The sequence below is a fragment of the Manis javanica genome, chromosome 2 (assembly GCF_040802235.1).
Source record: "Manis javanica isolate MJ-LG chromosome 2, MJ_LKY, whole genome shotgun sequence".
Taxonomy (NCBI): domain Eukaryota; kingdom Metazoa; phylum Chordata; class Mammalia; order Pholidota; family Manidae; genus Manis; species Manis javanica.
The window spans coordinates 104,319,190-104,337,740 of record NC_133157.1 but is presented as its reverse complement, the minus strand read 5'-3'; the positions used below and the strand labels follow the sequence as shown (position 1 = coordinate 104,337,740).

Sequence of the window (18,551 nt, the reverse complement as noted above, 5' to 3'; positions counted from 1 at the left end):
AACCATAGTCCATTTACTCTTTACAGCAATACATTCATGTACTTATATTTACTTATAGGAATTAGAAATTACAGTCCATGCATGTTTTCACTTCATCTTTTATTTCACATCACCTTTCTTTTTTGAATATCAATTTAAGACCATATATAGCATAGTTCCAAAGGACATTTCTCAAGGAAGGTAGGAACCAGTTTTGGCATCTAGGAAGAAATTTTCATGCCAGTCTCTAAATTCTTAACAGAAATCATCATATAAGATAACTGATTCTTTTAATTACATAATTATATAATTCAGATATGTAATTTTGACTCATGGAACAATATTTTACAGACAATTATAGTAGCATCAAGTCCAAAATATACAGATAATAGGATTCAGTGCATTGATGACCTTAGCATAACAAAATTTCAAAATACCTTCAAAAGGTAGTTCTTACCTTTTCCTTCCAAGTGTATCACCTTTGGAGGAAAAACAAGTGATACACTTGGAAGGAAAAGGTAAGAACTACAATCTGCCTACCAGTATTTACTGGCATTTTATAATGGGAAACTGCTCTGCTCTGTGAAAGGTAGGATATATTAAAACTTGAATCAGTACAGGAAGAGAGATGGGTAGGAAGCAGGGGAAGTGGAAAGCTGAAATGATCATATAGACAAATAGATACAGTTGTGAAATACATTAGAATGCTATTAACAAGCCAAGTGAAGCAACACTGTGTCTGCCACCTTAAATTCCAAGCTTCCCAATTAAAGTATTTTGTAGTTTGTCACACTATCATCAAAAAGTTGAACTCCTTTTTGCCTACTTGGATTTAGGCTATTAAAATGTGTGCACTGTTTGAAAATACATTTACTTGAAATTTGATGTTTGAAACATAATTCATCTGTAGTCTCAGAAAGTGGCCTTTTTGGAACATATTACATGTCCTCACCTTCACATTGGGTTTTGACAGTAGTTTCAACAGCTCTCTGATCTCACTGTTTAATGGCTTGTTCTGAAGCTCTTCAGCCAGCTGCAAAGGAGATCATATGGACACAAAAACCAGTTAGCAGCAGCATTGTGCAGTGTGGTGCATGACAACTGAGAATCTATCTTGTTACTTTCCAGAGACTAAGGAGAAGTCAGCAAGAGACAAAACAGACTATCAATCACTGCTCTTCTTTTTAGACTCTTGGTAGCCCAGTTCCCAGTCCAGGCTCTCAGCTGAGGACAGCTCCAGGAATCATTATCAGCCAGACCACCTCTGATTTACTACAATGAGGGCAAATCCCAGCATCTCATCTAAGGAATGGTCTTCTGCATGCAGATAAAGGACCATTTGTAAAAAGGACTGTATCAAGGTTTGACATTATTTAAAAAAAAAAGAGGAAGAAGAAAAAAACCTCTGAATGAGGTGATGAAATCTACAGCGTTTCCAAAAACTCACAGTGCTTGCTGTTTAGAGCTGGAGTAAAAGAACTAGAATGCTTCTAATAGAGCAAATGGTCTGAGACTCTTACTATGTTTACCTACACAGACTAAGAAGTCTGTTAATTATAAGCCAGTTTAATCATAAAATGACTTATAATAGGTTGACAACTACTCTGGTACCAAAAAGTGCTGACTGTACTACAATGACCAAGAATCCCCACTTGCTGTTTCTAGCTAAAGAAATGGTTGGAACTTTGAACCTGCCTCATATTCTTAAGAGATCTTTCTATCAAAATTTCGATTCAATTTTAGGCTAGGAAGGATCATATAATTTTCATAAGAAGCAAGGCTCAAATAGAAAAAAAGATTAGAACTATGAAATATGTAGTTCAGGATTCCAAATATGACATACATACATTTTCATTTAAAAACCCTTCTTGAAACATTACATGAAATTTCCACTTTTCCTATGGCTTCTACCAATCTAAAAATGTTTACACAAAAGGACTTTTCTCTAAGAGCATAATATAAATTATATACACAAAAATAAAATCACTTAAAATTAGTATATTCATTGATTGTATTTCAAAAAAGCTTTCACTTTTTCAAGGTAACATTTTTACTAATTTTTGACTGACAGAAGTTGAAAAAGACTGCACTCCATTTAATGTATAATTACATATATGATATAAAAAAATAAAATATGTATCGTTTAAAAATATAATTATTAAAAATATTTGAATATGTTGCTCCAGTGCATTACAAAATGCTACACTTTATCATATTTGCATCATAGTCTCCAATTTTTCTAAAAAGCAAATTGTTATAATATACCCCAATTACTTTATGAGTATTTCCCCAAACCCTCAACAGTCACTGTTTTAAAGCTGGTTTTTAGAACTTTCAAGTGGCAAATGCAGCTTACTAGTAGAACTCTATTAATAGAACTCAATATATATACATATATATTTGGTTCAATAATGCAGAGGTAAGCTTCCTCATAAAACATATATATTGAAACATCCTTGTAATTTGTAATCTCTGTAGATAAAAATGGAGGGGAAACTACTTGGGGACCAAACTAAAAGCACAAAACTTGTAGATTTACTACATATACTTGATTTTCTAAATTAAAATAAAACATACATATCAGAGAACACCACCTCTGAAAAAGGCCAATTTTTTTTTTTATTATACATACGACCATAATGAAGACTGGACTACAAGTCTGTTTATCATAACAAAGTAAAAAATTAAACAGCCACAAATGGCTACAGGCTATCACTACAAAGAGCCTTCACACTAAACCTGCTTCTCGTCTGCTTGGGACCCTTTATAGTTTATCCAGGTGTGCTCAATTCATCCGAGTCCGAAAGTTAACATTAAGAAACAGCAATGAGTTCCCTTCCTCAGATTTAAAATAAAATTACAGCTACAGGAAATTAACTACTCCATCAATGCCAACTGCTTTTAAAATTTATTTTTTGATTATGAAAGTAATTTGGAAAGGTCTAATCTCAGTAAATCATTGCTATGCCTTATAAGCCATTTTACAAACAATCCTGTCCTTTTGTGTATTTCATCGGCCTCACTCCTATACTGGCATAGGTCATATTTTAGGGCTGTCTGCAGTAGCGCTCTCATTTGTCTTTATTTCTCCAAAGCATTCCTCTTGCCTGTGATTTTGTCAGAACCCTAACAGCTGACAGCTTCTCTCCCCCATAAAGTTACAGCCCCAAATTTCTATTACGTCGTTACCAAGGCAGAGCAAGAGGGTATCTCCAAGCAACATTTTTAGAAAAGTAAAGTGAATGGAAATCAACATTCTATCAGCATAAGCTCAGCGATGACAGGACCCCGAAACAGCGACAGCCTCTCGGGGTTTCCGCTCCCAGGATCACACGCGTCCGCGCCAGGCTGAGCCCCGCCGAGGCCCGCCAGGCAGACGCGTCCCCGCGAGCGCAGGAGGGCGCACTTACGTCATCGGCCAGGACTGCCGCGCCCGGGAGGACGGGCCTGGGGTTCTGCTTCTCATAGTTGTGCAGCTTCTCATGAATCTGCGAGACAAGCAAGCGCGTCTAAGTCACCTACCTGCTGGCGAACAACCGGAGACATTTAAATATTTTCATCATTATAGAGAAACCTGACTTGTTGAACCTTATAAACAAAAAGTATGTTTCTATAAACCTACAGATGGCAAATGTGTATGTAGTTCCATCTATTCCATGACTTCAAATGGAAAGAAAAAAATCATTATCAAATCACATAAAAGCTAAACCTTTGTTTTTCCTCCCAAATAATCATGTTAGTTTCATAAAATATCATTTCTGAAACATAGTGCTGCAATACTTCAAGTATCAGTTGTAGTTTATATTCTTGCTGAAATCAGAAATTATGATAGAAGCAAAGTGGTAAACTGGCAGCCACATTCCGACAGTTTGCTATGTAATACCCAAGAGTGAACTTGCAGACAGCACATGGACGGGACTCCAGGAACGCCTCCCGGAGCACACTGTTCCTTTGACTTACTACTCTGTTTTGTCAAATGGTCAACTTCCCCCTATATTCAAATTTCTAAGAAACAATGGGATTTCTTACAACTAGAGGCATTGCTCATGCTATTTATCTTAAAAAATAATTTTCCATATTGTGAAACAAGTAAAATTATACTAATAAAAATAAGTCATACTCATTTATACAAATTAATAAAAAATAAATTAAAAATAATTTGGTCCTTTGTTTCCCATCATTACCCAACACACATGAAGAAAATAATATATTTGCATGCATTTTAAAACAGAGTTGCTTAAAAAATCACATACTATACTTGAGAAAAGAAAGAGGCTTTGGAGAATACAAAACTATCAGCACTTAAGTTTAATCTATTTCACCTCTTCTATAGGAACTTAAAATTTTATACTTCGCAGTTACTTTAGCCTCTTCTTATTTGTAGCTGAAGAAACTGAACCCCCCCCCCCTTACATAGGAAAGACAATTGCATCTCAGAATTTCCTGCTTTTAATCTAGGAATATACTCTTTAATTATACTCAAGGTAACCCAGACTGTAAAAAGTCTGGAATATGGATTTTATTTTGATTAGCCAGATGCTATTGCTAAGAAAAGATTCTGTTACCTTGCTGGCAAACTGGTACATAATGCAAAGAAAGCATCAGGGAAAGAATTTTAACACTTATGATATTACCAGAAAGATCTGGGCAACATTTGTACTTCCTATTTTGGAACCTTCTAGCATTTATCACGTTGGCATAATAAACAAATTTTCAAGCATAAAGGCAAACAGATACACAGGAGTTGAACAACTTGCTGTGGTTCCACAGACAGTAAGCAGCAGAGCTGGGATTTAAAACTCAACGCCATCTAGCCCTGAGACAAAACTCTTATTAATCACTCCACTTGCCTGCCTCTCAGACCAACATCTCGTCTGTGTTTTTCACTGACCTCATTCCCTGCCACAAGCATGGGACAGAAAGAAGGCTGCATACATAATACTAACAGCTGTTTTCAATGACTACAGGGTTACTGATGGTTCCTCTCTATCCTTCCCACTTATTTTTTCTTCCCATGGTTCCTAATTTTTCTAGATTAATTTATAATACTCTGATTATGACCTAGAATTACATGCCCCAAATACATCATTTCTGCACTTAATTTGCTTCTTCTGAGCGTCCTCAAAAAATAAACAGCTACTTTTCCCACACAACCTGCTCTAGATCTTCACCCAAGTGATGTAAGAGTCCAACCTACCTTGCCCAGCCCTGGACTTTGTACTGTATCAAGAATTTTTAAATGTTCTTCTGTAATTTCCAAATACTGGCAACCCCATGATGATAAGTGTTTTTATCTAGTATATAATTTAAACAATTACATTGGTAGGAAAGTAATAATGATTCTAAATAATTTTGAGTTGTTTGCTACTTCCAAGAATATTGACAAAAATTCTGATTTTCATTAATATTTATAATACCAGGGAAGAAAATTAAAAACAAAAGTGATTTTAAAATTCTAATATAATAAACAAGTAACATGTATAGACTTCACCTCAAGGCTGTCCAACAGAACTTTCTGGGATAGGGAAAATGTTCTATTATCTGCTTGTCCAATAGTTACCAGCCACACGTGGCTGTTAAGCACTTGAATTGTAGCTTGAGGAACTGAATTTTTTAATTTTATTTAATTTTAATTAACTAACATTTAAATACCCACATGAGACTAGAGGTTTTCATCTGGATAACATGGCATAGCTTTATATTGAATACTCTGTGATTTGCCTTTATACCACAGGAAAATTCACTCTGATACAGTTTGGCAAATTTCCCTGAGTAGTAACATTTTGGAATCCAATAGACAAATATATATCAAAGATAAGGCCTAACTGCAATAAGGCGAATAAGGCAAATATTACTAAATATGTGTAACAAAATTTGCAAGATCTCATTTATTTTAAACTTTTCCCTTTGTAGAGTCAACCATGTAATAAAAGTGTGCTTCATATTTTTCTCTCCTGAACAGTAAGACAGCAGCCAAAGTGAAAAGAAAGGAGTTTGGAGTTAAAGGAGCCTGGAGAGAAAGGGAGACTCGGGTTATTAATTTCATATGATAGAAAAATAACGCAGAAGATCCTAAAAAAGAATGGCATGCTAAAGCATTTGAAATACAATATTGAGAAAAAAATGACATTTCAAAAAATGTGTATACATTTATGCTCTATTAAATAGTGCATATGTATGTGTCCATAAGGGTTTGTTTTCTATAGATACATTTATAGTCAGAAAAAGTCAGTTAAAATAAAAATCATGTCTATATGCAACCAGTTCCTATACAAAAGCTATAATTAACTTTTATTTAGACACATCTTGAAAATAAATGTTTAATTTTTATAAGGGAATCTGGTGCCAATAATCTAATTTTAGTACACATACAGTAGAAACTGTTTTCAGTGAAGCTTCAATAATGAAAGTATAAATAAAGCTTCACTAGTGTCAATGGAATCATTTCTTCTAAACCTCTCCATGGTGAGTAGACATAAACTGAAACCCCAATTGTGGTTAGCTGAATGACATGGAATGAACCATAGATATAAAATCCTTCCCTGACTACTATTACGAGCATTAAAAAGCACTGAAAATTAACTGCTCAAAAGTTTGAATCTTTGCTATGTTAACAGTACCCAATCCAGACTGGCATGTGTGTGCAGACCACACACACACACACACACACACACACACCAATCCAGACTGGCATGTGTGTGCAGACCACACCCACACACCCACACACACACACCTCCTCTATTTAAAACAGGGGAGAAGGGAATTCTGAGTATTACAAGACCCATGGCACAAGAAGAGCTGGGAATTACATGCTATGTTGTGAGCGGATAAAAAAATCAAAGTACTGTAATGGCTAACATCCTCCTTAAAAGTTAATAAATATCGTCTTTCTCCAAAAGAAAAAAACAGACAGTGGCTCAAGAGAAAAAAGGAATGACAAAGAGAAGGAGAAACTGAAAATGAAGCAGAGCAGAGACAACATGCCACCCATTTTCCTCTGCAATTTTATGCCACTGATCTCTCTTGGCTGATTTTCTTAAAAAAAATTATTAATAAGACTGATGAAAGTTGACATTGTCTTATTCCTGCCTCTACTGTGACAAATTCCAGCTATACTGATATAGATATATATTATCATGTGAAACCAGTATCATGTATTCTAAATGTATCAAGAATGTTTAAAGGAATGTTCAATTTAACAAAGTGTTTTTCAGCATACACATTTTCCTATTTGACCAGTTAATGTAGTGAATTCTATTTATAGATTTCTAAATACTGGCCCAGCTTTGCATTCCCACAATGAACCTCACTTGGCTATGGTATATTTTTCTTTTAATGGGCTGTGGAATTCCATTGGCTAATATTTTATTTGGAATTTCTGCATCAACATTTATAACAGAGTGGCAGGGTTTTTCTAGTCCTGTCTTTATTGGCTCTTGATATCACTGTTATGCTCAATTCATTATTTTTAAAATGATGGAAACTTTCTATGTTTTTATACGCCCTGAAAACACCTAAATACTTCTGGGATATATCTTCCTTAAATATTGGATGGCATTCCCCTGAGAAACCAGCTGGCTCTGATACACTTTGGAGGGTCACTTTATCCCCCAACTTTATTTCTTCTGATTGGTTTTATGGTAATTTCTCCATCTGCGTTTTACTCTCTCTTCTCATGTCAGTTAAAAAAAAATTCTATTTCCTAGAACTTACTCATTTTTATCTGGCTTTAAAAATTATCTGAATCTACTTAAGCAAAATAGTCTCTTAGGAAGTCTTTGAATTTCCTCTACTACATATGTGTTTCTTAATTACCATTTCTTACTTGTTGTATTTGTGCTTTCTCTATGTTTGCCCTTCATGAGTTAAATAGCACTGATTTTGCTATATTTTTGAAGAACTGCTTTTTAGATTAGTTTTGCCATTTTTGTTTTCTTTGCATACTGAACTCTTAACTCACACCCACAAGGAGCTCTAACTCAATCCTTTCTTCTTCATGTAACCCAGCCCTACATAACACTCAGGTCATATGTATCATACAAATTATTGGCAAACAGAAGAAAAGGGAAACTATTTGGAATTTTGTTCATTCCTAAATTATAGACTAAAATAAACACCCACTCTAGGAGATGCTCAGAGTCAATTTGGAAGAAAAATAAGACAAGAGTGTAAATAATCTAAACTTTCTACTCAGAAAGGTGATATGGGAAAGAAAAAAGGGGACATACATCATGAAAGGACAACTGTAGTTGACTTATTTAAGCAAGTTAAAGTATTTGTCCCTCTTTCATTCATTGTTCCTTAGTTGAGCAGCTGAAAAGGAATAGATTTTTGTCAATTTAAATTTTGCCATTACAGTTGACCCTTAAACAACACAGAAGTTAGGGGTGCTGACCCTTCACACAGTTAAAACACCCACATATAACTTTTATCTCCTCCCAAAACGTAAACTGTTAATAGCCTACTATTGACCGGAAGCCCTACCATTAATGTAAACAGTAATTCACACATGTTTTGTATATTTTATGAATTATACACTGTATTCTCACAATAGAGTAAGCTAGAGAGAAGAAAATGTTTTCCAAATTGTCCCAAATCTCCAAAAAAGTTTCCAATATATTTATTGAAAAATCCACCCGTAAGTGGACCTACGCAATTCAAACCTATGTTGTTCAGGAGTCACCGGTGCTTTAGCACTCACTCGAAGAGTATGTGATTTAGGGCAGGCACATTCAGACCACCTGGGCTACTAGTGGCATTAAGACCATAAAGGAACAGCTATCTAGTCAATATAAAATCAGAAATGAAATTATGTGCTTTCCTCTCCCACTTTTCATCTTTACTTCCCATTCCTCTGTTGTTTCTAATGATAAGGAAAGCCAGAATTGTTTTCATGGGGTCATTTTCATTTTAGTCATTGAATATAACATTTCATTCTTCAACTTTAAACTTTTGAAATGCTTTAATTATTGATGTTCCATTTTTATACACTTAAAATTATTTTAAAAATAAAGAAAATATGATAAACTGCTTACTGAGTATAGAAATTAAAGAGATGCTAACCTGCTATATTTGCTTCAGATATCTTATGAAGTAAATCACAAGAGATATGGCTAAAGAGTCATTCTCCCAACCTCTCCTCCTCCAAGAAAGAAACATTATGCTGAAACTGCTGGCTATATTCCCGCACACTTTTTCATACTTTTAAACATATATGCTATTATTTTTAAATGTATATAAATGGTACTGTTTCCTTGACAACTAGATTTTTTTCATTCAATACTGCACTAAGATATCTGGGTTGATACATGTGGATCTAGTTCATTCATTTTAAAAGTTGAATAATATTCTATCATGTTAATTAACCATAGTTTACAGATCCATTTTTTTAACTGAGAAACACCACAGCTATTTCTGTTACTGAATATCCTTTCACACGACTCCTTCCTGCATGGTGGTAGACTTCTAGAAGTGTTTCCTGTGTCCCCACATCCTTGCTAACACTTGGTTTTATCAGACATTTTACCAATCAAGTGGGCATGCAATGGCATCTCCCTTTTTAGTGTATATCTTCTCCAGTGTACGAACTTGTGTTTCTGTAACAGTTTCAGAGGTAGGCAGCTGCTCCCCAGCCTGAGCTCTCCCCTTTGCTGAACTGAACTGTAGCAAGAAAGCAGCTGCCTGGTGAAGAGCTACATTCCTGTCCTGCCCCCCTGCTCCCCTGCCCTGCAGTTAGGTTAATACACCTGATCGGTTGTTAAGCAGGAAATGGGAGTGTAAGTTCTAAGTGCCACTTAAGGCTGAGGCCTCTTAAGACATCGGAATGCTTCCTCCATACTCTCTTCCACCGCTGCCTGCAGACTCTGACAAGGCCTTAAGAGGCAGCAAAACCACCTGATGGAAGGAGCCTGGGTCTCCAAAATATCTGATGAAGGAGAGCAGCATGTCAATCTGGCATATCCCTCTACATGATTACTGAATGGGAAACAAGATCCTATTGCACCCAAACTGTTACATTTTGGGGACTATATGTCAGTTGTTTATGTATCTTAAATACTACAGTAGCCCTAGGCAAATAGAAGTTATTTTAACATAACCAAATATACCTAGTTTTTTCCTTAGGGTTATATACTGTTTTTCTTAAGAAAACATTCCCTATCCTAACATTATTTTTCCTGTAACTTCTTTAAAGTTTTACAGTTTTACTTTGCATACTAAACTCTTAACTCACACCCACAAGGAGCTCTAACTTAATCTTTTTCCAAAAAGATAGCATCATTTAATCCTTTCCCACTGATGTGTAATATTATTTACTAAACTCCACATACAAGTACCTATATCTGAACTCTCTATTCTGTTCCTTGATTTGTACTGTATTTTTATCTACACTCTTACACTTAGTAAGGCAAAACTTCTTAGTCCTTTATTCTTCCACAAGGCTTTTCGGGTCAGCTTGCTAGCTACCCACACTCTGAAAAACCAATGTGGCACGTCAACCTCATTCTCTCTCTGCATTCTGGAAATTTCCTGAAATCTATCTACCAATTCACTTAGCTCTCTTAAACTATATCTAATCTCTGAGGTTTTTGGGGGTTTTTTTGACTATATTTTTTTAATGACTATATTTTCATTATTGCAGTTCAAATTGGTTCTTTTTACAAACCTTTCTGTTCTCTCTTCCTTGCACCTTTCTTTCTTTCTTCTTGTGATTGAAACCTTCTTTCACAGTGAATATAATTTTAAACATTTTGTAGGCTATATGATTGTTTTATTATATAGAGTGCTTAGATCAATCTTGCTATTTGTGATGCCTCCAGACTATAGCTGAGAGTCAACTTTTCTCAAATGTTTTGTAATTTGGGCTGTGAGCAAATCCTCAGTGGGTGTCATATGATAGAGTCCTAGTTGATGGTATTTATCATTTCAGAAATACAGTCAACTCTTGAACAATATGGATTTGAACTGTGCAGGTCCACTCACATACCGATTTTTTTCATAAAGATACTGTGAAAATGTTTTGGAGATATGCAATAATTTGAAAAAACGTTCTTTTCTATAGCCTAATTTATTGAAAGAACATAACATGTAACATACACAAATGTGTTAATCAATTGTTTGTATTATTGGTATTATGTTATCAACAACAGGCTACCAGCAGTTAAGGTATGGGGGAGTCAGAAGTTATACAAAGATTTTTGACTGTGCAGAGGTCAGTGCGCTGAACCCCACATGATTCAAGGGTCAATGGTACTTTTCATTTGCTTCTGATGGGTGTCTTTGATCCATCACTGGCCACTTTGTCAATTTCACAGTTCAGGACTCGTGGACTTTGTGGTTAAAAACTCTAACTCCTTGCCATGGACCAACCAGATCACAGTTATAAATTCTTAAACTAGATTTTCTTATTTTCCTATATAATTCCAGGAAGAGACAGAACAGATTCTCTGCCATTTCCCTAGAAAGATAGTTGGAATTTTTCTCTTCTCGTTCCCTAACAGAGTACCCCTGGAAAAGTAGCCATTTTATGTGTACGTCTCAGTACCAATGCCCCACCTTTACTTAGTCTAAATGTCAGAAGAGTGACCCACCCCCACTTCTGTCCAATCCTTCCAACGTAATCTATCCTTAGTTACAACCTAAGCTTTAAGCAGTTTCCAGTACAGCATTCAGTTTACTCTTCATTTCTGAAACAAGTGATCTTCCCTTTCTTTCTTACAAGCTTAGTAATTCATTTAAAAGACTGTTTGCAATTATGCACCCAGAATTTCTAGGCATTATTGTCAGAAGTAGAAAGCTGGGTTGATTTTTTAATGTAAATCAATTCTGACTTCTAAGAGCATTATCAAGTTTCCGTGTGAAAACATTATTTTTTTTAAAAAGGGGAGAAAAATCACTTTTTACTTCCAGGAGAAGAGTCTATGTACCTTTATATTTGAGCTTTCCTGAGTTATTATGTTCATTTGCCTTGTGAGATCCATTCTGATGCTTTTTACTCAGTTGGAAATAACAGTTCATCTAATTTGGAATTACTTTCTCAGGGTTAACACAGAGATTTTTACAATACTTCTGTCTTTAGACCCTCCTCTGTATAATACAGAGTTTATGAGCATAGAGTGCTCATAAGCCCAGTTAATAAATAGAGCTTTGAGGCTGTAACTTTGCTCAAGCAACACAGCCAGGAGTGGGGGAAAAGGCCTTTGCATAGGAAACCCTCAGAGTAGCAGGAAAGTGCTTCTCTGCCTACAGTTCAGGCCAGGGTGTTTGAAATACCTCTCAGAGATGGATAATACTTATAAGGGATATGGCTATAGAGTGTTCTCTGCACCAAAAACAGTTTTTAGGCTTAGGCTAAATTATAAAAAGCAACAAATCATCAACTTTTTGATTCTCGTTGAACATGTAATGATTCTATTGAAATCACTTCCCAAAACCTTCTCCACAAATCAGATTCCTATAGTTCCCAGAACAATGTTCTGGAGAAAGTAGCCAGGGCATTGAAGGTTTCTTTGGAATGTTTTTATGATTCAACAAAAACTGAACTTGAATTATCCAATCCAGAAGTATATGAACTATCCCATTTTAAAGCAACCCAGTATTTGTACATACAGCTTCCATTCCCCTTGTTGTATAATGATTAGATTTGCCATGAAAAAACAAAACTTATATTCACTGACCACTGAAGAACTGGGAACTGTTAAGTCCTTATCAGGGAGATGGTGGATGTTAGCACAACTGGAAAATGGGTTGGTTTGGTATCACAGAACTTGGACATGTGTTAATAGCAAATACCAATCAGCTGTTTTGTACACCTATTTGTATAGTAGTTTACATTTTACCTAACAAGCAGTCATTACAGCTCTAAAAGTCTCTTAGTAAAAGATGGAAGAGCTGTCTTCAAAAGTGACAAGGTGCATGTCTAGGGTCTATGGCTAGGAGTCATGGCAGAGGGATATTAGTTTCCCCTTGACTATATCACAGTGCATATATGTAAGATACAATTGATACCAAAGGTAAAATCCAACCAGAATTGGTACCACTGATGCCCAAGTAGAGAATGTGCATTTCTGAGAGACACTAAACAGAATGCCATCCCCTCTGACATTTCTTTAAAGTCAGTCAAAGTAAAAGAAGAAAAGCAACTAAATGAAGGCAATGGTTGCAGGGTTAAGAAAGCTTGGATGGACACAGAGAAGGCAGAAAACTAATTTTGACCACAGCAAGTGCAAGATCAAGCGAAGATGCTTGCAGTGAGGTACACAGGCAGAGCACGGTTTGATGAAAACTGTAGGTCTGTGTGCTTATTAATCTGTGTAAGGACCCATCTTAAAGCAACCATCACTCTAGTTGCCTTTCTCCCAAAGGAGAAAGTGCTATCCTTGGGGAGAAGAATGAAATTCTCACCCAGGAAAAAGTGTAACAGCTAGAAGGAAGGGTCCTTAGAGTAACCATCAGAATTAGTTCAAAGACCACAAAAAGCTAGCTATCACTGTTGTCAGCTATCATCTATGGAAACTTCAATTAATTTGCACACAAACCCAAACTCTGTTGAAGGTAATGAGGAAACACATACTCTTGAGATGAGCTAGGATCTGGTTAGAGAATATGGAATTCATTCTATTTCCAATATGGTAAATGAGTGTTGGACACAAACCAGATTCCACTCACCATGGAAATATATAGTGACCACAAATTGTTGTTACTTCCTTATTTAAGTCCTTCAAAGGCTTGCCACTACACTTGAGATCAGGATATGCTTGCCAATGCACTCAAATTCAAGACAGGCGTAGGGTCATGCATGACCTGGCTTCTATAGTGTTCAATTTCATGCCACTCTCTCCCAAATTCCAACCACAGGGACTTCATGTTTGTTCCTCAAGCCCTCAAGGGTCCATCCTACACCATGGCATTCTCTCTGCTGCAATGTTCCTGTGTCTTGGGGGTGCCCACACTCACCTTTGATTCTCAGCTCAAATGTCACTTATACAAAGAAGCATTCCCTAACAGTCCTATCTGATCAAAATTAGTAATTCCTCATTATTGGTTCTGATAACTCTCTATTCTTTTTGTTCTTAACCTTTATCAGACTCCATATGTGTAGACTTATTGTATTTATCCACTTACACCTGTCCCCACTAAGTAATGAAATTCACAGACCAGGGACAATGTCCCCGGAGTTCCACTATATCCCGTGCTAAAAGCCCAATACCCCACATAAAATAGAAGCTCAAAAGTTGTAATTATTATTAATTAATGATAAATGGATATATGAATCTTACAATGCCAGCCATCCAGGAACATTCTGAGATCACAGTTTAAGAGGATGGTGAATGCAATTTTCTTCTTCTTTTTGTTCCCAAACTGATGACTAGTGCCCAAAACTGGAGAAAAAGCATTAAATCCCACATTCCAAGGAACACTTACGATAACTGGAAACATACCTGTCTGGAATTTAAGAGATGGTTGAAATGTAACCATCACACACCCCTCACCCCATCTGCCACTTCCCTGTATGTATGTATATAGCAGATGTATATATATGTGGGTGTAGGACAAAATAAAACAAGGCCAATGAGGAAAAAAATTGTCTCAAGATAGGAAAAGAGAAAAATAGGATTAGGAGCCTAGTGAAGAATACTGTAATGAGGCAGGTCCCTCAGAGAATCCCTCATAGAGAAGAGGGGTGCAGACAAGAAGACTGGAAAGATATTCTCCAGCTCAGGCAGCAGATGGGCTGATTTACCCTTTGTGTCCATCTCAACAGGAGGAGAGGATAAATGAGGGGAGATAGCAGAATGAAGAAAGGGAGCAGTGGCAGTGGGGGACAGAATCTTGCTTGGACTACAAATAATGTGTGAGTTGCCTAGGAGCCAAGTGTACCCCATAGAAGGTAGCTGGGCTTGAGCCTCCTTGCTGATAATCCAGCCAGCAGTGCTGTAAAAGGCTTGGGGCTGCACCAACCATGAACCCCAGGAGAGAGGCAACATTTGTGCACTTAACACAAAGAGGTAAGGATGCCAAAGACAGTGTTGGCCTGAGAAGCTGCAAGTATGAATAATTAAGTAAAAAATATTGTCCCTTACCCTATTTTTTTTCTCCCAGCCCCCACACACTGGAAGAGTTGGATCTCCTCTCAGAAGTACACCATCCATCTCCCAAGGTTTTTTTATTTTTTTTTGGAGGGGGGCATGAAAAGCACACTATGCACCCCCATTCCCATGTCAAATCTGCTATTCCTGGCTGGCACTAAGGGAGGGAAAAGGTGAGATTTAAATCAGGTATGACAAAGAAGGCTTAAACTGGTGTTTTAATAATTGAAAGGTCTTGGAAATTATAGACTTTGTGAGACATTTTGTTTAAGAGAAAAGCTAGTTTTAATGTAACAGATTTTGACACAGTGATCGGAGAAAAATTAAAAACCTGTCTACTGCATTCACCTGTCCAATTTACTGATTAGAACGTTATAGACCAACAGTTCTCAAACACTTGGTCTCAGAACCCCTCCATCTGCTTAAAATTCACTGAGGACCTCAGAAAGTTCTTATGTGGGTTTTACTGATATTTCTAACACAAAGGCAAACTCAGAATTTTTAAAGATTTATTCATTTAAAATAATAATAAAAATATTAAAATAACACATATGAAAAATACTTTTTCAGATGATTTTAGAAAGAAGAGTTGTACTGTTTCACTAGTTCATTAAATATCTTTCATTTCTGGCCGGAAAAAAATGAGCTGAAATTCTCCTATGTGCTGGGGGATATGTTGCTTTGGTTGAAATAAATGAAAAAAAAAGAAAAGAAAACACTGGCTTCACACAGACTTATCCTTAGAAGAGGGAGTAATATTTTAGTAGCCTTTTTAGCTAATGGTGGATATTCATTGGCACTCTACCAAAACTCTACAGGTGGCATATTTTGAGAGGCAAGTTGCAATGCGAGCTCCGAAGCGCTATCAACGAGCCTTTCTCGGCCCATTTCATTAGATTCTTGGTCGCCCCTGCACCCTGCATGGCCACTTACCCGTGGCGGCCGCTGCAGCATCTGCACTGATCATCTGTGAAACAGGGCTCCCTGAGCAACACCGATTCTCCAGATGTTTGCACATTTCGTGGTACAACAAAATCACATTTGCTAATGTAACCACTGGTCTCAGTTTGGGGAAGCTGGCAACCACACGGTGGCAGACACAAGTGTTTCAAAATTCTAATAACTGACTGAAAGCCTGAATTTTATCATTAGCAACCAACAAGGTTGGCTGTCATTTTTGAAGTGACAGGCTCACTTCGATCATTTGAGGAAATGTCTTCCAAACATCACCCAATCAGAATAAACATAGCTGCTGTGTCAGTCACCCTTTTATAGAAAGATTTCCTATGAAAAGAGGCAGTTACTTCAGTTCTCCAATCACCCAATACTACAATTGCTTTTCCTCAGTACAAGAACTTTAGATGTGCAGCCAAGTGCTTTCTGAGTATGCCTCATTTTTTCTATATTACAAAGACTTGACAGTGAAATGATATGTACCCAATGGTTATGATTTAGTGCAACTAATCATTCTTACTGCTTCACCAAGTTCATTCTTAATTAAAACTGGCATTTGTTTGTTTTTTACTGTGAGTGCCTAGTGGTAAAGAACGTGATGACTACTAACTACAGCTGATCTTCGACAACACAGGGATTAGGGGTGCTGACCCCCGTGCAGCTGAACCCATGACCGTAACCTTTGACTCCCCAAAACTGAACTGCTAATAGCCTAGTGTTGACTAGCTGCCTTACAAATAACATAAACAGTTGACTCACACTAATTTTGTATGTTCTTTTTATCATGTACTATATTCTTACAATAAAGCAAGCTAAAGAACATGTTTTTTCAAATTGTTGCAAATCTCAAAAACAATTTTCCAACATATTTATTTTTAAAAATCTGCATTTATCAGTAGATCCACACAGTTCAAACCCATGTAGTTCAAGGATCAACTGTAGTACACTTTGGTGTCACTGCCTTGATTTGTGTGAACCCATCACACTTTTACCCACTGTTGCTTTTCTCCATCAATGCAAATGCTGACCCATCATATTATTATTATGAAAATAGTTTTGGCCTTGTACACACCAGAAATACCCTCAGGGGTGCACAGACCACACTTTGGGAACCACCACTACATACAAACTCTGAGTGCACATGATAAATGAAAGGAAATCTACCTTTTCTTTGTGGCTGCACCACTCACATGATTCTAGCATAGAAATATTAATACTTCTTGTCTTATGTACACTTTCCTTAGAGTCTAGTGTTCTACCTGAAACCACAGGTTCAGGTGTGTGATACCGCTCTCAAAACCAGGTGGTACTTTTCTAGTTTCAAGGTTTGAGAAGTGGTGACAGAAAAAGACTAGCTTTTAAAGAGTTAAACAGAAATATAAAATAAGTTTCAGCATTTCATTAAACTTAGGTTTGCTCAATCCTTAATGCTGTTTCATTTTTCACGTTTTTCCAAGTTCTGCCTTTCACTCTGGCCAATTGCTGCAACTACTAGTACATTTCAACCTAACCATCTCATTAGCAGTGTCACAGACCTCCTGCCTTTGGCATCAGCCCAGGACTGCTGTTATCATTTTTTAATTGCACCATTTCAAAACTGTCCTTTCTTTTCAGTCATTATAAATACAAATTTTTCCATTTTAAACTTTTTACTTTTATATATTCCACTTTTCTGCTTTGCGTAGTAACACAAACAGTTATTTGCACTTACTACCACCATCACAGCAGTGGTATTTTAATGCACTTAAATAAATGTATTTGTAATTGCTGCAAATCTGATCATAACTGTAGCATATCTAGAAAAAACAGCATTATTTTCTTCCTTCTCTAAGTTTTATATAAAACCATTCCTCTCCTATTCCTGGCAGAGTTTCCTAAAATGTTTCTTTCTCTGAAAAACATTTTTCACAGTGAATTCTTTTTTAAAATAGAAAGACAAAGCTGTTGTTATATATGGGGCTTTGCAGACATAAATTATCAAATATGCCTCTTGGTCAGCAAGAAACAAAAACTTGTAATGACTTTGCTTATAGGAAGATGGCCCTTAGGTGGGTAGAGGAAGGTCAGACCAAAATTAACCATTTTAATCTTGTTCTAAAACAAATTTTCCCACCACCTCAAAACTAAACATTCCAGGCTTCTAAAGTATAAGTTTAAATATTTGCAATTTATTTCTAATAAAAAAGAAACCTCAATTTTCTAAGATTATTTTTCCAACTTTTCACTCTGTTAAGTCTTTAGAATAGTATGGGAACATGCAAACATCTTTACAGAAACAAAATTGTAAAATTTTTATATCATTCTACTAGCTTTAAAACTAGCTCAGATGGCTCATACCAAAAGGTACATAAAATCTGATTATTTTCAAGTGGCAGAAGGTTAATACATTACTACTGATATAGTTCAGGCATCCAAAATTCCAAGTCACAATTCATAAAGCAACTGAATTCAATCTTCAGTGTTGCATCTGTCAAATTTTACTACTCTGAAATCAGCTGAAATTTCCCCAGGTCAATTAAAACTAAGTATCAT

The 18,551-nt window shown here is 36.3% G+C and overlaps 1 protein-coding gene across 8 annotated transcripts in view; it reads right to left on the bottom strand.

Moving 5' to 3' along the window:
* Window positions 1-18,551, bottom strand: part of MPP7 (MAGUK p55 scaffold protein 7) — a 258,386-nt gene that overhangs the window by 65,220 nt on the left and 174,615 nt on the right. For 6 of the 8 annotated variants that reach the window (XM_073229018.1, XM_073229021.1, XM_073229020.1 and 3 more), the window contains 2 exons: window positions 3,390-3,467; window positions 932-1,012 (listed from right to left, as the gene is read on the bottom strand). The exons of the other annotated variants lie outside the window; for them this stretch is intronic. In XM_073229018.1, coding sequence (XP_073085119.1) covers window positions 932-1,012; window positions 3,390-3,467 — 159 coding nt within the window. The remainder of the gene's footprint in view (window positions 1-931; window positions 1,013-3,389; window positions 3,468-18,551) is intronic. 8 annotated transcript variants of the gene reach the window in all.